Genomic DNA, 17,636 nt, shown 5'->3' on the forward strand with positions numbered 1-17,636 from the left:
GGTTCAGAGTTGAAGCGAAAGCAGGGGATTATCTTGAGATCTAGTTACACCTTTGTGGTGGAGGTATCTAAATGTTTAAGATGGAGTGTAGTTCTATCCTTATGAGAGAGGTATGATAAATGTTGAATTAGGCTACAACACTTTCTTTTTATCATATTTTTCCTAGGACCAATGAAAGCTACACAAAAATTTGATAACAGTTTCTCAGGGTCTCACCATGGAAGAGAAAGTCCCTCTATTAATGGTGACCACAGAGGCAATGAAAGTCAATATACATATGGTGACCACAGAGGCAGACAAAGTCCTTCCATCAATGGTGACCACAGGGGCAGGCAAAGTCCTTCCATCAATGGTGACTACAGAGGCAGACAAAGCCCATCAATTAATGGGAACCATAGAGATAGACAAAGCCCCTCAATCAATGGTGACCACCGAGGCAGACAAAGTCCTATGGTGAATGGTGACTTCAGACTAAATGGTGCTGCTGATATGTACAGCAACTCATCTCATAACAGTAAGTATAAGATACCTACGTGTTATATTCCACTCAAAGTAAGGGTGGTATATTGGAATCACCATCTGTCCATTTGTCCATCATTCCTCCTGTCAGTCCTATTTTCATTGCAATTATCTCAACTCCCAGTAGACGTATTTATTTGAATTTTATATGTGCCTTTATATGGATGAGCAGCTCTAATGGATAGATTGATTTAAAATTTGGTATGTGGCTTTATATAGGTGGGGCAACATTGTTATTGATTGTCAGTACTGCCTGTATTTACTTTCAGTATGAGTTGGGGTATACCTAGCATGTTAATGTCCACAACTTCATGTTTCAATTATCTGCCCCTGATCATGTTTACAAAAGCCAGAGAGACAATAGTTTAATTTGTCAGTTCATTCATTTATTATTCACTATCACTCTGTTTTCAATACTTTTATCAGGAAATAATGCATTGAGGAATATCTGGAGGAGGGTACTGAGAGTTACTTGGGTCAAATGAATATTGTAACAGCTATTGCCTTGAAAATTCTTATTTCATACTTTTTCAGTTTAACTTCATGTTTTAAGCATTTTATTTGATATGAAAAATCCCATGCTTAGTTCTAGAAAGTTTGACTGTAGATAGTGAAAGTCATGTATACCACTTCATTTGGCTTTATGTTCTGGACTAGATTTATTAAGTACAAGTCTTTAGTAAAATCTGGCAAATGGGAAATCTCTGAAATGTGCATGTCAAAAACCCAACGATCATACACAAATAAATTCACCCAAAAGTCTTTTCTATTTTTTTAAAAAATACTGCTTCACTGGTTATGTCTGGATATATTTTTATAGAAAGTTAGAAAATCAAAGTTTTTGACAGAGTTATATCTGCCTTTAAAATGTTTTTTAGCAGTGCATTTAAATAAAATCGTAAATCATAATAAGGAAAATCTTCTCTTATTCCTTGATTTCTGATGACACTAATAGTTCAATGACACTGTCAGTGCGGTGAGTTATTTCATACTTTTTTCCCCACTGATCTGATTCTTACAGAAACTGATACATGGAAAGGGACTTTTCCTCTTTGCTAATTCATTCCTACCCAGGAAAGTTTTCACATGATCTTTTGAATGCTTCTCAGTTTAATTACATTAAAACATTTTATCAGCAATAAAAAATATTAAGTTGCTGAACTTTTATTCTTTTAATTCATAAAAAATTGCAGTAGAGAACCAGTATTGGCAAATTAACTTTTGGAATATTGCTTGTAAAAATTTAAATGAAATTATTTTAGTATGTAAAAATTAAATATTCACAAATGAGTACATATTCTTTTAGTCTATTACTTCTGGACAATGGAAAGAAATGGAAAACTATTTAACTGTATTTGTTTAATTATTATGCTCCGGTAATAGGAGCTGAATAAATTCAAATAGAGTCATGTTTTCACAGTTAAATAGGATTTTATTCAACTCACATTTTAAATCATATTGTTTAACAAGCACAGAATGTTTAATTGTTTAGTGAATATGTTTATTTTGCCGAGAGTGCTTCCCAATGGCCAAAAGTGATTTGACAATATCTATTTAAGTATTTCACTCCATTTCAAAATTTATTCATCTAAGGTGTGAAAGACTTGACGTTCAGAAGTGTAAAAATGAAAAATTCTAAATGTCAATGCTGAGCTTCCGACAAAACGATTTAAATCGGAATGTAAACGGATTGATACGTTATTAGAATGCATGGGGAAAAACGGATTATGTTTAAAACGCCTTTAATCCTTCATTACTTCATAATGAAAAACACCAATGTTTACTAATACAAGGAATTAAATAACTATTTTAGCAATCTTTTCAAAGAACGTGTTTGGAAAGGCTACGATTTTGATTATCATTTTTAATGACATGTTTGACTTTTTTGACTTTGTGTTCATGATTGTGGTTTAGTGATGGAAAATTCTAGTGTTCGGAGACATGTTAGATTCAAAGATGGTAAATAGTTTCTTTTAAAAATATTAATTTTGTCTACAATATTTCCGTTCTTTAAACATTCATTTAGGTCACCAATGTTTTTTATATATTGTCTACTCACATTTTATTGTGAGGTTGTGGTTTTGTTTATTTCTGCATCCTCCTTTATAATTAATGAGCAAGTATATTATGTTTGAGCTTTACTTTCTACTGTGATGGTATATAATATCAGTCTCAGAGGTGTCTTTGCTTATGAAAACTTCGGAATTTTTTTTCTGAAAAAAATCATGATTTGATTTTCAAGCTGTGTATATCTGTATAACAACACATCGACTATTTAGTTATATTATTGTCATAAAATATGTCATCATAAACAATACTGAGCAATACTTTTGAATAAGATCTTATATTTACCTTTGACACACATACTGTAAATCAGTGTTGAATTCAGGGGAATCTTCAATTGAAAACCACTCCTCCTCTTCTATTTGAAATTTTGACAATTTAGTGCATTTTGGGGGTAAAAATTGAGCAATAATAGCCTGGAACCCCCTGTCAGGATTTGATGCTCAATATTGTCCAAAACAATAGGGATTCAGTCAATTCACTAATTTATTGTTTTTCTCACTCCTCTTGCTCTGTGTAATGAATTTCAATTCAATTTTTACAGTTCATGTATGTTAATTACAATTTTTATTGGCATGTATTGGACAATTCCAATATTTTTACTGGTAATATACTATAAGGATATTTCAGTGCCTCACATGTAAGCGGGAACCAGTCTGTTTATCTCACTTATATTCTAGTTTGATTGTTTACTTTTATCACTAGTTATTTTGAAGTTTGTATTCTTACTATGGATATTTATCATGAAAACTTGTCGATATTTCAATAGAGTTTTATTGATCTATTGGGATAACCTTGTCATTTGAACATTTAAGTGTCAATCTTTGTAAGGATCAGGTAAACCATGGAAAACAAAACCTCACCAATCTAACAATATAATTTCATCCATTCTTTTTTGAAATGGTCACTATTTGATCTCTACATCACTGGACATATTTTGAAATTTTCATTCCAATATTAGAAAGTATGAGATTTTGTTTACTGAGGTATTGGCCCCTAAAATGTTCATTTTCAGTGTTGCCATGCAGGCAGGTGGCTTTTTGAAATGCATGTTTCAGATTATGCATGACTCTTACCAAGACTTCTACTAAGTTTTCTATAAATTTTGAATTCATCATTTTAATGTTTGAATTTCCTGTTAAAGTTGAAGGTGGAATTTATATTTACAATATATGGCCATGGCCGTTATTTATTCTTCCAAAAAAATATATTGAAATTGATATAGATTTTTATACCTTACCCTATTATTACCCAGAAAAAGTAGCTTTTAAGTTGTTAAGCAAATACATTTTTTAAGGATGACCTATGATAAATAAGACCTTAAATTTAAATTTCTACAAATATGTATATTTGATTTGAAGAAATTGGGTCTGGTGATAACACTGTGAAAACAAAGTTTGAGGGGGTATGTAGGAATCACCTGGTTTATCTATATGTCTATCAATATATATATATTGTAAGCAAAACTCCTCTTTAACCTCTCAAGGGATTTCAGAGAAATTCTGAAGGAAGGTTAAGCACAATATGTAGCATTAAATGTGCATTAAGATCATAAGCCCAGCTTCAAAGTTAAAGCTTTGATTTATTAGGCTCTGCAAAATTCTTTAGTTGTGGCCTGAATGCAAGGTCCAGGACTAATTATATTCTCTTAAACAAAATTTTAGGGGTATATTAGATCATAACCATCTGTTCCTCCATGTAAGGTAAACTCCTCCTTTCAATCTGTTCAGTGAAATTTGATGGAACTTTATATGAAGGTTGATTTTCATAAAGGGAGATAATTATTGTTTGCTACTTTCAAGGGAAGACGAAATATCTTGAACTGAAAGAGGAGGGAGAGTCAGTTCTAGGTTAACACTGGAGCTTAAGCTTCTCTGAAAGGGATCTTTTTTTTAGGAGGCATGTGTTAGAGAGTAATCAAGGGAACCAAGGTTATAGCGGTAATCAAAAGAATGTAATCCAGGGACAAAGACTGGACATGGAAAACAGACATACACAACAGAGAACATAAAGTAACCAAAATCATACATACAAAGTAACAAAAGCAAATGAGCAATTCAGACTACTAAAAACTGGGAGCATGGACCAGGTGCACCGGTAGGGTAAGCATCCTCTGCTTTTCTAGAAACACCCGCCGATTTGCTCATAAAAAGTAAAGTCTGGGGTAGACAAACGAGGAAAGGAAATCTTTGACCCGTTGAATAAATCAGTTTTCATGGTGCAGATGGATCCACGTGTTGAATCCCTTCAATCAAGATTTCAAAATGACCCATAAATTTAATCTAATGAGTATTCATGACCTATGAATATTTGTGGTGAACAAGGATGTCTAATATGGTCTTTTTATTTTTGTATCGCCCCTTGACCCTTGGATGATGATATTGGAGGGTCACTGCCCCATGGTATCATGATTTCTCTGAAGGAAAAATGAATGGCCAACTATAAATGTTTGTATACTGGTACATGTGAAAAGTGGAACATCTTAGGTCTATATAACGTTTCATTTTGAAGATATTTCAAAAAACAAGATAAGCCTTAGACTTTGAATCCTTTAATATTTACTTCAAACATATACTTTGTTACATGTTACAAATCTGTAAATTCATTTACATTGTATATCTTTTACTTGTTGATTTTGAGAAAAAAATCCTGATGTACTGAATTTCTTACAAACATGGAAAGCTGCACCAGGATATGCATTGTAGCTATATATATGAATATAAATTAAGATTAATTCATTTATTGAGCTCAAGTGAGGCAAAATGGGAAAATATGAAACATGCATGTGTTATACCCACCAATCTGATAGCATACTTTCACTGATTCTTATAGGGATATATTTAAGTATATGAGGATAAAGGTTCATTCACTTAGCTATGATTTTTTCTCATCTCCTGATTCTTACAGGGACCTATACTTTAAGTATATGAGGATAAAGGTTCATTCACTTAGCTATGATTTTTCTCATAATTCTTTTTTTTTCATCTGGCCTCATTAATTGAGCTTCTATATAAATTATAACTTTTGTGAAGACACATTATGGTACAAGTTCATTGACTTGTCAATAAATTTTTATTGATTGATTTCTTATGTAATATCTCTGCAGTGATGTTCAGTTAATGGCTGTTAAAATTTAAACTTGATTAGGCAATGGTTTACAATCAAGGTTATTTTATAGTTAGTTTATAATCATATTCAGAGGCAACAACCTCATAATTTTACAGTACAGGGGCGGATCAATAGATTTGGAAAAAAGAGGGATTTCAGGCTAGCCTTTGCTCATTTCTGCCCTAATTTTGCATATAATAAGGAATTTTTAGAAGTATTTAAGGGCTCCAACCTTAGACTGCTTAACTGGATTTGCCACTGCTTTCAAGCTTCTTGTCACAACTAAATGATACTGTCAACTGCTACTATATCAACAAAAAAAGTTCACTTCGTCCATTTGGTGCCTGAAGTCACTGCCCTCTTTTTCATGATACACATATGAGTAAAATGCCTCAGAATAGTGAGTTTTACACTGACATTTTTTTTTTTCACTTTCTTGAAGAATACTTGACCTGTAAATCCTTGACAATGAGGAGTTTTATGAATATCAGAATTCAACCCTGTTTTAAGGGTTTGTTTTTTTTAAGTCAAGGTCATGTTTTTAGGGGATCAAAATGATAATAATGGTATAACGGTGTCAAACTCTCCCATATCTTAATTGATTATTTGCTATGATATACATTTTAAGGCTTTCAACAAATGTCTTGCCTAAGTGGTAAAAACGTGCATGCAAAAAAAGCAATTTTTTACAGCTATGTGTTTGAAGGGACCACATCAACACATTATAGTCCATTTAAAGCTAGAAATGTCTAAGTATAACAATTCAAAATAGATTTCTTAAATTCTTAAATGTTCTAGCAATGATATAATCTCCTCAACCCAAGGCACAGAAATACTTCTGGATCCTGCACTAAAATACATGTTTTATAGTATTAACTACCTTTAGAAGTAAAAGTCTTTACATTTATGTACTTCCTATTCTAAGCTATGACTATAATTGATTTTAGAAGAAATTTTAATGTTTCAGCAGTAATTAAAAAAAATAACACATCTTTAATTGATACATTCTCATATGAAATATTTAATTAAAACTGTAACTAATTTAGCATGAAGAAATGTATAGACTGCTGAATGGTAATTCAATACTTGCTACATTTGATTTATAGCCTCTAAAAGTACAAGATTTTAACAAACAAGGGAGATAATCAAGTATGATTTTACTGTTTATAATAATTCATAAAGTTTAGCAAGATGCCTACCCTACCAATGAATGTGATCCTTGTATTTTTGTGATTTCTTGATTGAACATTTTCTTAAAAGCTGTTTTTGTGTTTGTTTTTGTCTTTTTATTGTTTGTGTTTTTATATATATATTATGTGTTGTTTTATAATTCTGTATAAATTTTCCTGTCTTTAATTATGTCCATGGACAATTAAAAGTTTTGAATAATACAATAAACCTATCATTTTTACAAAGAAAACTTGGAAGGGAAATTTACAAGGACCTTGATGCATGAAAGAAAGTTATTAGTTTTTACTTTGGGGTCAAAAAGCATGTGACAAATATTTTGTAAGTTGCCTTTTTAAATGATATTCTAAATGAATCTTTTTATTCTTAAATGGTGCTGAACATGTCTTTTTTTTTTTTTTTTTTAAAGTGACCTCTATGCTGTGCTCATTATGTTTGATTTTTCAAGTACATGTATTATATGGTAAACAAGTCTTTTAATTCTATAGGAATGCTTGTAGACTTACTGCATTTGCTGAATAAAAATGACCTATATGTTTACCTGTTTGACAGACTTTAAAATAGTGCATTTGTTGATCTTCAGTTCAATCTCAGTTTCCACTATATAGATGACGTATTATCTTTAAACAATCCTAATTTCGGGGATTTGATACATCGCATCTACCCAAAAGAACTTGAGATAGAGGATACTACAGACACTGTGAAGTCAGCCTCATATCTTGACCTACACTTAGAAATCGATGGTAAAGGAAAAATATTGACCAAACTTTACGACAAACGTGATGACTTTTCATTCAGAATTGTCAACTTTCCTTTCATCTGTGGCAACATCCCTTCGACTCCTGCGTATGGAGTGTTCATATCACAACTCATACGTTTTGCCAGAGCTTGCCGAAACTACGCAGACTTTTTGTATCACGCTAGAAGTCTAACAAATAGGCTTCTGGAACAGGGTTATGTTGCTACAAGATTGAGTTGCTCTTTTGCTTTTGTTACTTTGTATGTATTATTTTAGTTACTTTATGTTCTTTGTTGTGTGTGTCTGTTTTCCATGTCTGGTCTTTGTCCCTGGATTACATTCTTTTGATTACCGCTATAACCTTGGTTCCCTTGATTACTCCTTCAATTATGGTGCACTTATAAGATAAGATACATGCTCACTGTGATCAGCTGTTTTGAATATATCTGGTCATTGTTTGCCTTGATCAACCAGGCCTTTATCAGCACATAACTTGGATCCATTCCATATATCTTTTTTCATGAAAGGACTAGTAGAGCTGGAATTTCAAATATTTTACTGAACACTACTCTTATTGACATCTTGAAAGTGGATATTCACTGTGAGTGTTTGATACCAACTAACTTTTCATAATGTTGTATGTTTGACACCTGCTCACCGGTATGATAACCACCTCAGTGGTCTAAGGATAGCTTAGGGTTCAAACCACAGTCGAGTCACACCAAACACTTTAATATTGGTAGTCCTTGCTTCTCCATCAAGAATTTTAGGAGTCAAAATAATGTGACTGTTGTTGCATGCCTTCCTGCGGGTTGTTACTTCTGTGAGATAGCATAATAAAGATCTGATAAGGTGTGTTTGATTCCTGCTCACTGTACAGGATAAGTTATACCTGTTTATTGTACAAGGTATGTTTGATAAGTCACATGCACACAGTCAGATGTATTCTTCATATACCTGATTACTAGACACTTAGCAAAGTATGTTTAAAAGATTTCTAATGCCAGTTCTTTTGTCAGGTTTTGTGTTGGACCTGTGTTTACAGCTTTATGTGGCAATATGATTACACTGATTGTGTTCATCACGAAGAAACAAGCTTATATTTGTTCTTTCTATTTTTAGATGAAGATTCACAACGAAGACCTCAGGAAACAGATTCAGCTCATAATGTTGATGAAAAGTTTAAGCAGATATTGAGAAAGAGATCAGGTACTGCAATGAGTCTTAGTTGTGGAGTTTGGTCACATTTTTTTTAATTTGCTGAGCTTGAAGTTATTTGTCCCATGTGACCAACTGGGGGATACAATAATGGTATTAGTCTGTACGTCTACAGCAACCTGAAACTTATCAATTAATCCTGTAAATAGCATTAAAATATTGGTATTCTCCTTATGGTAGAGTACCCTTGTAAAAGAAATGTTTTCAGCATTTATTGGAAAGGTTTCAGGCATTTCTTACTGTCTCAGGCTATTACCATGATACTAGAAAATATTGACAATTTCTATTTTCAGTTTTTGAACATCTTAACATAATATCTCACCCTATCAGGGTCACAACGATATTTCCCATCTCAGCTTCAAAACTATTGTTATTTCTAATATTCAGGTCTAGTCCATACACTTAATGAAAACAAAAAGTTATTTCTGAATTCAAAACGCCACAGGCTGTGTCATGTTAAAACATATTAAATCATTTCACAATCAATGTTTTTAAAGTCAGTGACTTTATGTTCCTCTGAAGGATCAGTTCTTCTAGACCTAGATAATCCTAAGATAATCCTAAGATAATCCTAAGATAATTAGTTAAAGTAGATTATCTGGATATTAATGTATTTCCAATACACAAAGGTGATTTCTGTTATTCATATGCTGGGAATTAGAACTCTTCGTTAGTATTGGAATTACTCACAGTATTACAGAAGCTGAGAGTATAATATGTGTGCATTATTTATAATGTTTCTGTTGATGCAGTTTCTTAGTTAATTAAAAAGGAGTTCATATTCCCAATTTTATTGTATGATTAATGACCAACACCTGACAGAGCATAAAACCTGCTGTGGCTTTAAACTAGTTTTATAAGGCCTTTAGTGTAAGGTCAAAAAATGAACTGGAAGAACAAATACACACAAAATAAAATTCTTAGTTACTGAAAGCTAGCTCAGAACATATTTATAATTTCATACAATGAAGTATTTATTTATAATGAATATTATTTTCTCTTAGGTATTTGCATCATTTAATTTGTGTATACGGGTCGTAACGGTATTATACTGGTTTTTTAAGGGCTTTCCTTTATTCATTCATTCAGCACGAAGGCATCCTACTAAACACTTTGTTTATATTTCGGATGGATTTAGCAGCTTTCATCCTGCTTTCCACTTTATGATGTCTTTATATTTATTCCCTTTGCAGTTTCAGGGTTGTTGTATAATGTTGCATCTTTTGTTGGTACAGTTATTGATAGATTATTAGGTTTAGTGCTTATAGATTTCGAAATCAAGGTCAAAGTATTATTTGTGTCCGTTGTTTGTAGAATACACAATGATGTGAGGTTGTTACTAGGAGAATAAAGAGAGAGATGAAACCACCAAAGCTACAAGCTTTAGAAAGTATTAAAAAAAATGAAGATGGGAAAAAGTTAAATTTTCTGATTAATGCTACATTAAATTTATTACTTTTTATGCAGGTTACTCAGATAATAAGTCAACAGCTCCTAGTGACACAGAAACAATAAGGACAGAAGATTTTAACAGACACTTCCAAGATGCCCTTGTTTATAGCTCAGGTAAACAAGCTTCAGCTCAACAGTTATCTCCCCATTATTCTGTATTTTTTTCCCTTAATTTTTTTCCAACGTCTTGTTTATTTTTCTGATATTGCAGGCATATACCTCAGTAAATAGTTTCTCCAATGTGATGGAATGGAATATATTTATTAATCAATGACATTCTTTTAGTAATTAAATTATTAAAATAAAATAATGTAAAAAAATAACAGAAGTAAAGTTTAAAAAAACAAAACTTAAGATATTTCTCCTTATTCATTAATTGATATTAATAACCAAGCACTGCTTCGCTGTATACGTTTATACCAAAACCTATATACTTATGTATGAATAAACAAGATTATACATAGAATTTCATGTTTTTTGGTTTTTTTTCATATCACATGTCATATCAACCATGAGAGGCCATTTTGATCAGAGAGCTTGGACGAGGCTTATATGGCTCAAGGGGTTGTTATGATATGTGATAAAAAAAAGTATCATATTCTCTTTATTATATGTTTCATCAACTAGAGATATTTTAATATAAATCAAAAATGTAAATTATTTGACATGGGTTATGGATTTATTGCTGAACTGTTATTGATGACTGAGGTTCAGTCTGTATCTAAGATACAGAAACTCCATATTTTTATTAAACATATGATAAATTGAAATATGGAATGCAAAAACTAATAATCAAGATGTTTATGCTAGATGTAGAAAACCCATATTTTTAAATGATAAAATAAAATATGAAGTGCAAAAAGTAATAATCAAGATATTTATCCTAGCAGTTAGGAGTAGGGGTTCATTACCTCTGTTGATCACAACATAGCCTGCTTTAGGGAGTTTTGCTAAGTGATTATTTAAAAGTAGTTTAAGAAGAGAACTCTACTGATGGTTTGGACAAACCATGTGCAAAATTTTCTGACAGCTGAGCTAAATTAAGACTTACACAGCTTTTGATAAAACAAATTTCAAATGTTAATTATGCTACCTCATTTCCCCTGACTTTATAGAAAAATATTGAAGGCCGATTTGACATATAACAAAAGGGAAGCAACTCTAAAGTATTCATATAAAATGACTAGAAGTATAACTTATATTAATTAAATACCTCATGGTTTTGTGGCCAGCTTTAAATAAATCTATATCTGTTACTAATTGTACAACATAAGCCTGTCCAGTGTTAAGCTCATTGCATCTTGTGAAAATTTGCTTCATAAATTTATAATTATGTAGAGCTTGAATGTATATATTTACTTATCAATGTAACATATAAATTTCTATATATATGTACCCATAATCAAGACATTTAACAAAAGAGGTTCATAAGTTAATACTGAATATAAAAAAAAGTAATGATTCCGTTTCAAAGAACTGCACATGTGTATAGTGTGCATGCATTTATATTGTATTTGTTGCACCAAATTATTGCACAAAACATACTTTCATTTCATTTCATTCTCCCATTTTGTCTTGTCATTTTTAAGACTATTTCTACAATATTTGAATAGCTTGAAAATTAAAGTTAAGGATTCTTGTAAATTTATTTCAAATCTAAAAGTTTTTAATCTTTCTATCTGTTATCTTCCTTAAGCAGTTAGACTTTATATAAAGAAACCAATATTTTCTATAATTGTAATTTTTTGTGTGTTGTATTTTTTAATTGTTATGTCACAACCATTGCTTACACAGATGAATCTACCGTGGAAAACAATTCAGATGCTGATGAAAGCTCCTCGGATTCGGAAAAAACACCGAAAGGCGAGGATTCGCTACTTTGGGACTATTTTGATACTGTCCCTAAGTGTGTTTCAGGTGTGCTTCTATTTTGTGTAGTTTGTGGTCATTGGATGTTGTAGATTTATTTTTCACCTTCTGCCCTTCTAACTGGAGATTAAACCCATCACATGATGTTTTACAATAACCTTACAAACAATCTTCCTTCACTCTGGCCTAATTCAAATACATTGTGTATAATGTTTATTGCACAATTGTTCCAACACTTCTCACAAGTAATAGCTCTTAACAAAATATTCCCATGCTTTTGTGAACATCAGTTTTCACACAACAATGCACTGATTAAGTGCTGCTGTGCAATCACCCAATATCCTTTACAACCTGTTGGTAAGTCTTTACTATAAACAATTAATTTCTATTTTTGTATTTTCCTACCTTCAGCCATATTTATTATTTTTTTTATCATCATATGCTCAAAAGGTAAAACAGTTTTATTTATTGAAACATGGAAGATTTATAACTGGTAATTTTGAATTATCTCCCTTTTATCAAAGTCAGAATAAAAAATCTCCCTTTCATCATTGTCATCTCCATGGACCATCTCATTGGTTTTGGGTTGTCATTTAGGGTAGTTTTAAATCACATGCTTGGAAAGTATTTATCAGATTATATTGCACTTAGTGTACATGGTAGCAAATTGTTTGGGCATACAGTGATTTAGAAGTATTTATACTCTGGGATACAGTAATTTAGAAGTATTTATATTTCGGCATACAGTGATTTAGAAGTATTTATATTTCGGCATACAGTGATTTAGAAGTATTTATACTAAGGGATACAGTGATTTAGAAGAATACAACAAAATCACTTCCATATAAAGCCTCCCAATAAAATTCATGTATGAGGACAGAAGATTTAGAAGTTATCATTATTCGTGTAAAAGTGTGTTTTTCAATTTTCCTCTACTGCAAAAGGACATTATTATTAGCACTACTTTATTTTGTGTGTGTTTCTGCCAATCAATACATTTTATTCAGATCTAGATCCAGAAATTTAAAAAAGGAGTTCCAGGCAGTTATATACTCATTTTTGCCCAAATTTGGTAAAAAAACTACTATTAACACAATTTTGCAACAGAAAAAGTTTATTACCCCAGAAGCCCCTCCCCCTTTGGATACATCATTGGGAATTAATCAATTTCAGCTACACTGAGTCAAGTTCAGTTTGGCTTCATTTTATCAGAATTACAGATTCTGATAATTTATGACATATTGTAAAGGTGGGGAATCATAAGACTTATTCTAGCCATGTCCTGCATAATGAAAAGTTAGATTGATTGACTGTGGTTTAACTTCCTATGGAGATATTTCATGTATTTCAGGTCAATGATATGTCATTTAAGCTCAGCATCTGAATGACAAAGTGTTACCACTTAACACAACCAGGTGTGAACACTAAATACAACCTTGGGAACCTTTCAGCTACATTTTTTCTTACACTATTGCACTTGTATTTTGCACACTTTTTGGTGTGTGTTGAGTGCTATAACTTATTTTTAATTAGATGACACAGTTTACACAAGTGAATGTATAAATGTCTTTATGTCTTTTTATTCATTTTCATTGATTGTGTGAAAATATACTTCTGAACAAGGTTACTTATTTCTGAATATAAGTTCAAGAATGGCTTATGTAAATTCCAATAATTTGCATTAAATGATTCTTTGAAAATTGTGGTATGTTTTTGGTTCGCCAAAAACATTCCCAAATTGTGTCTTTGTGTAGTTCTATTGGCTATGTCTTATATAAGTGTCTTGGAAATTTCTTATTTTGTCAAGGCAGTAAAAAATCTATAAATAGAATAGAACAAAAAAAACTTGTTTAACACAGGTTTAAATGGTCTTTATTTAAAAAATTAAAAAAAAAATGGGTATTAGTTGAAAAAAGACCAATGACATTAATTTATCACAAAACAAAATTATCACGAAAAATAAGAACCACTCGTATGGAAAATAGTTATATAAGGTTTTCCCCCATTGCATCACAGCTATCATGAATTATTATACTGAATTTTATCTCTTTAATACAAACTATTATAGATTTCAACAAGTTTTTTAATGACTGGACCATGGTTACTTGACTTCACACCTGTCCATTGTAGGTTTTAAAGATGATGAGCCTCAGTCTTGTGACAAGGCTGAAAATGGTTCCAAGGAAAATGGTGAGGGACCAGATTCTAGAAGCATTATCGAAAGACTGAGACCTAAAAGTAAGTTCAGGGTTTTTAGAGAGAAAATTCTTCAAACTTAATAAAATTACGGGAAAATAGTATGGATTATAAACAGCATTATTTTCTAGAATAAATTACATTGGGCTAAAAATAATTCACCAAATTAAGATATACCACAGTTGACAGTTCTTGTCCTGTTGTACCTGTATACTATAAATTTATTTCTATATTTTTTTACTAATACAGTGTAGCAAGTTATTCATTTGTTGCAGTATTCAATCATAATACAGTTATACAATAACAAAATAATCACTTCTAATTTTATTGTAGGTCCTGATTTAGTTTTAGCCTCAAAAGTAAAATCCATTCTTTCTAACAAGAGTGTGAATGGCACGGCTTCCCTTGTGACCCCCTCTCACCGTTCTGTAATGATTCAGCAGCTCTATTCTAAAGCTTACAATGCTGTATACTCTCTCCTTTCAGGGGCGAGGTCTTCTCCGCCTGTGTATAATAAACAAAAACCTACTAACAATCACACTTCCCAGAATGCACCACGAAAACCTACCTATGTCAGTGATGCCGAGTCTGTTCGGACAGAAGATTTTGAATTTAGATTTAAGGATTTGATTGTTAACCAGATGGACAGTGAAGCTGATTTGACAGACACTGATCCACTACATGCCAAAGTGAAGGAGATTTTGCAGGTTACTCTTCCATGTGAGTTTGTGTAGTATGGTACATGTATTATCAGAGACTGTAACCTTAAAAAGAGAATATTTGTTACATGCTCCCTCTGCATTTTTGTTGGGTTGATCTTCTCATAGCTAAGACAAACTTTGAGAGTTAAGATAAGATATTTATAGGAAAAAGTTCATATTAATATAAGACAATGGTTTTTTAGGCGGAGTTCTATATTTTGAATGATATACATTTATATTTAAACAAACATTGTAGTATTACTGGTACTCATTGATTTTTCAAATCAGATTTCATTTTGACATTTAAAGACTTGTATGAAGAAGTCTCTTAAATAAAAAAGAGGTTCAGTTTTTTAATATGATATACTTACCTTCTTAAGATGTAAAGAAGAAATTGAAACCTGATCTAATTATATTGGGCTTGTTAAAGTAAATAACGTTGCTGAAAATCTAAATAGTCTACCAAAAGTTATACCTTATTTCTTGGTTATATGACAGCGAGTAAAATAGCTTACTTCAGATGATAGAATTGGTCTTCCTTTGATTAAATGACCATTACCTGATGAAATGGCTTTGATAGTTAACTAATACATTTTGAAGGAAAATTAAAACTTTCTATTAATCTGTAGGTGTTTTGAAAACCTTAAAGGCAGTTTATCATGTAATGACCATCCTATCATGGCAAGACCAACTCTATTCCCTGAAGTTTACTATTTTATTGGTTGTTAGTTATGTCTTTGATTGTGAACCTCAAGTAACACCATAATATATTATCCCTTTACTAATAGCCATGATACTACAAGGGCATATTTCTATTGTTGGTAAGTTTAGTTTGAGTTAGCTTCCTTTGAACACTTCTTATTCCTCTTTTTCCACTTGTGTGAGGTATTTTAGCACAGTTTTTTATAACAAGGTCAGGAAAAGCAGTGATATACAAGTAATGTTTGAAAAATTCATTTTTAATTTGGAAAATTGAATTGCACAATTTGTATATCATATTGGTTGCAAGTTTGAAGGTTTTTGTATTTTTGAGTTATATCTTAGAATTGATCATGTGAGAGTAACTTGTGGTCTAGATTTAAGGCCAGCAGTAGTGATAGGGTTTATACAATATTTTGAAATGTTAGCTGAAGACCTCCAATGTGTCTTTGATGAATGACAAAGAAACCCTCACACCATGCTGCAAGTGTTACTTCAAGTATTAATGGTCCTTTCGTATTAAAAAAAAATCTTATGCCATGAACCCCCTCTATTTCTATATAGACAGGACCTGAGTTATCATGGTTTATACCACTTAAAAATTCCAAGGACTGCTCTGTGAAAGTTTTAGCCAAGAAATCAGAAGACTGGTTCCTTGTTTCCCCCTTTGCTCTTTGCAGTCCAGTCTAGCCTGTTGGCATGCAAGTACTTTGCCAGTTTAATACTTCAAAACTAATTTGCTGTATACTAATTTTGTTGAAGGATAAAAGAATTAGTTTAGATTATCAGCATTTTTCTCCTTTATCTGTTCCCCTTGTGATTGAATAGAAAGTTTTCATAGTTGACAGGAATTTTTATTTGCCAGTCTTTTGACAGACAAATTATAGTATAACACTGTCTGTCTGTCCCCATTTGTACATACTTTGATAGAATTCAGAAGTCTTCATATAAAAACTTTCTTTCTTTTTTTCTTTCTGTTTTAATTATTTATGACTAAACACCCAAATGGGGGGATACATGCATAATATGTGCTTGATTGCTTTTATTGAAAGTATAAATATGTTAAACCTGGTTTTACTATTAACTGTTTTTTTAAATTAAAATAGGATAATCTGATTTTATTATTGAAGTCCTTGATTGAATCTAATATGTCCATACATCAATAAAATAATACAAATGACTCTATATGTACTTCCAGAAGAAATTAATATATTGTACAAGTCTTTATAAGAATCAGTCAAAATTGAGAAAATCTTAAACACACCAATCTGACAATATACTTTCACTCTATGAAGTCTTTTCTGGAATGTTTCATGTTTCGGAATTTTTCATTACAATGTTTGAAAGTTTTTGACAGCTATCTGCCCTTTAAATGTTCTCTTTCAGTGTATTTCAATAAAATTTTACATAACTTTACCAATATGATATGGAAACAATGGATGGTACCAATAGACATATTACATAGTCATAGTGATGGATTATTTCAGACCATGTTTACTCCACTGTCTGATTCTTAAAGAGACTGACAGTTTGATGTTAATATTTTTTCAGGTAATATTCTAAATTTAGATGTGAATATATTAATTGGGAAATTAGTAGAAATACATGTACTATTATAATTCAGGATTTTTTCCCTAGTTGTTTGTAATTCAAGCAATGAACGCTATTTGCATGTTAAATGTTTTCAGATCGGAAAAATGAGCGAGAGAGAACCCAATCAGAGAATGCATTAAGTCTAAGAGACAGAAGAAAGGACTTTATGAATGGAGACATACAACGATCATCACCCAGGGAAAATAATCCTAGAGTAAAGGACAGGAGAACTGAACTGATGAATGGAGAGGAACAACTTCCTTCACCAAGGGAGACAACTAACAAGTAAG

The 17,636-nt window shown here is 31.6% G+C and overlaps 1 protein-coding gene across 26 annotated transcripts in view; it reads left to right on the forward strand.

Moving 5' to 3' along the window:
* Positions 1-17,636, forward strand: part of LOC148606939 (uncharacterized) — a 126,996-nt gene that overhangs the window by 36,294 nt on the left and 73,066 nt on the right. For 23 of the 26 annotated variants that reach the window (XM_088545156.1, XM_088545144.1, XM_088545145.1 and 20 more), the window contains 8 exons: positions 167-514; positions 8,741-8,827; positions 10,304-10,402; positions 12,083-12,205; positions 14,288-14,395; positions 14,840-15,073; positions 15,843-15,875; positions 17,442-17,631. In XM_088545156.1, the coding sequence (XP_088401282.1) occupies positions 167-514; positions 8,741-8,827; positions 10,304-10,402; positions 12,083-12,205; positions 14,288-14,395; positions 14,840-15,073; positions 15,843-15,875; positions 17,442-17,631 (1,222 nt within the window). Of the gene's footprint in view, positions 1-166; positions 515-2,086; positions 2,479-8,740; positions 8,828-10,303; positions 10,403-12,082; positions 12,206-14,287; positions 14,396-14,839; positions 15,074-15,842; positions 15,876-17,441; positions 17,632-17,636 lie in introns of those variants that run through there. The other 3 variants (XM_088545167.1, XM_088545161.1, XM_088545152.1) reach the window with 3 other exon arrangements.

The sequence above is a fragment of the Perna viridis genome, chromosome 9, assembly GCF_037379345.1.
Source record: "Perna viridis isolate PV_CMFRI_1.1 ecotype Kerala chromosome 9, ASM3737934v1, whole genome shotgun sequence".
Taxonomy (NCBI): Eukaryota; Metazoa; Mollusca; class Bivalvia; order Mytilida; family Mytilidae; genus Perna; species Perna viridis.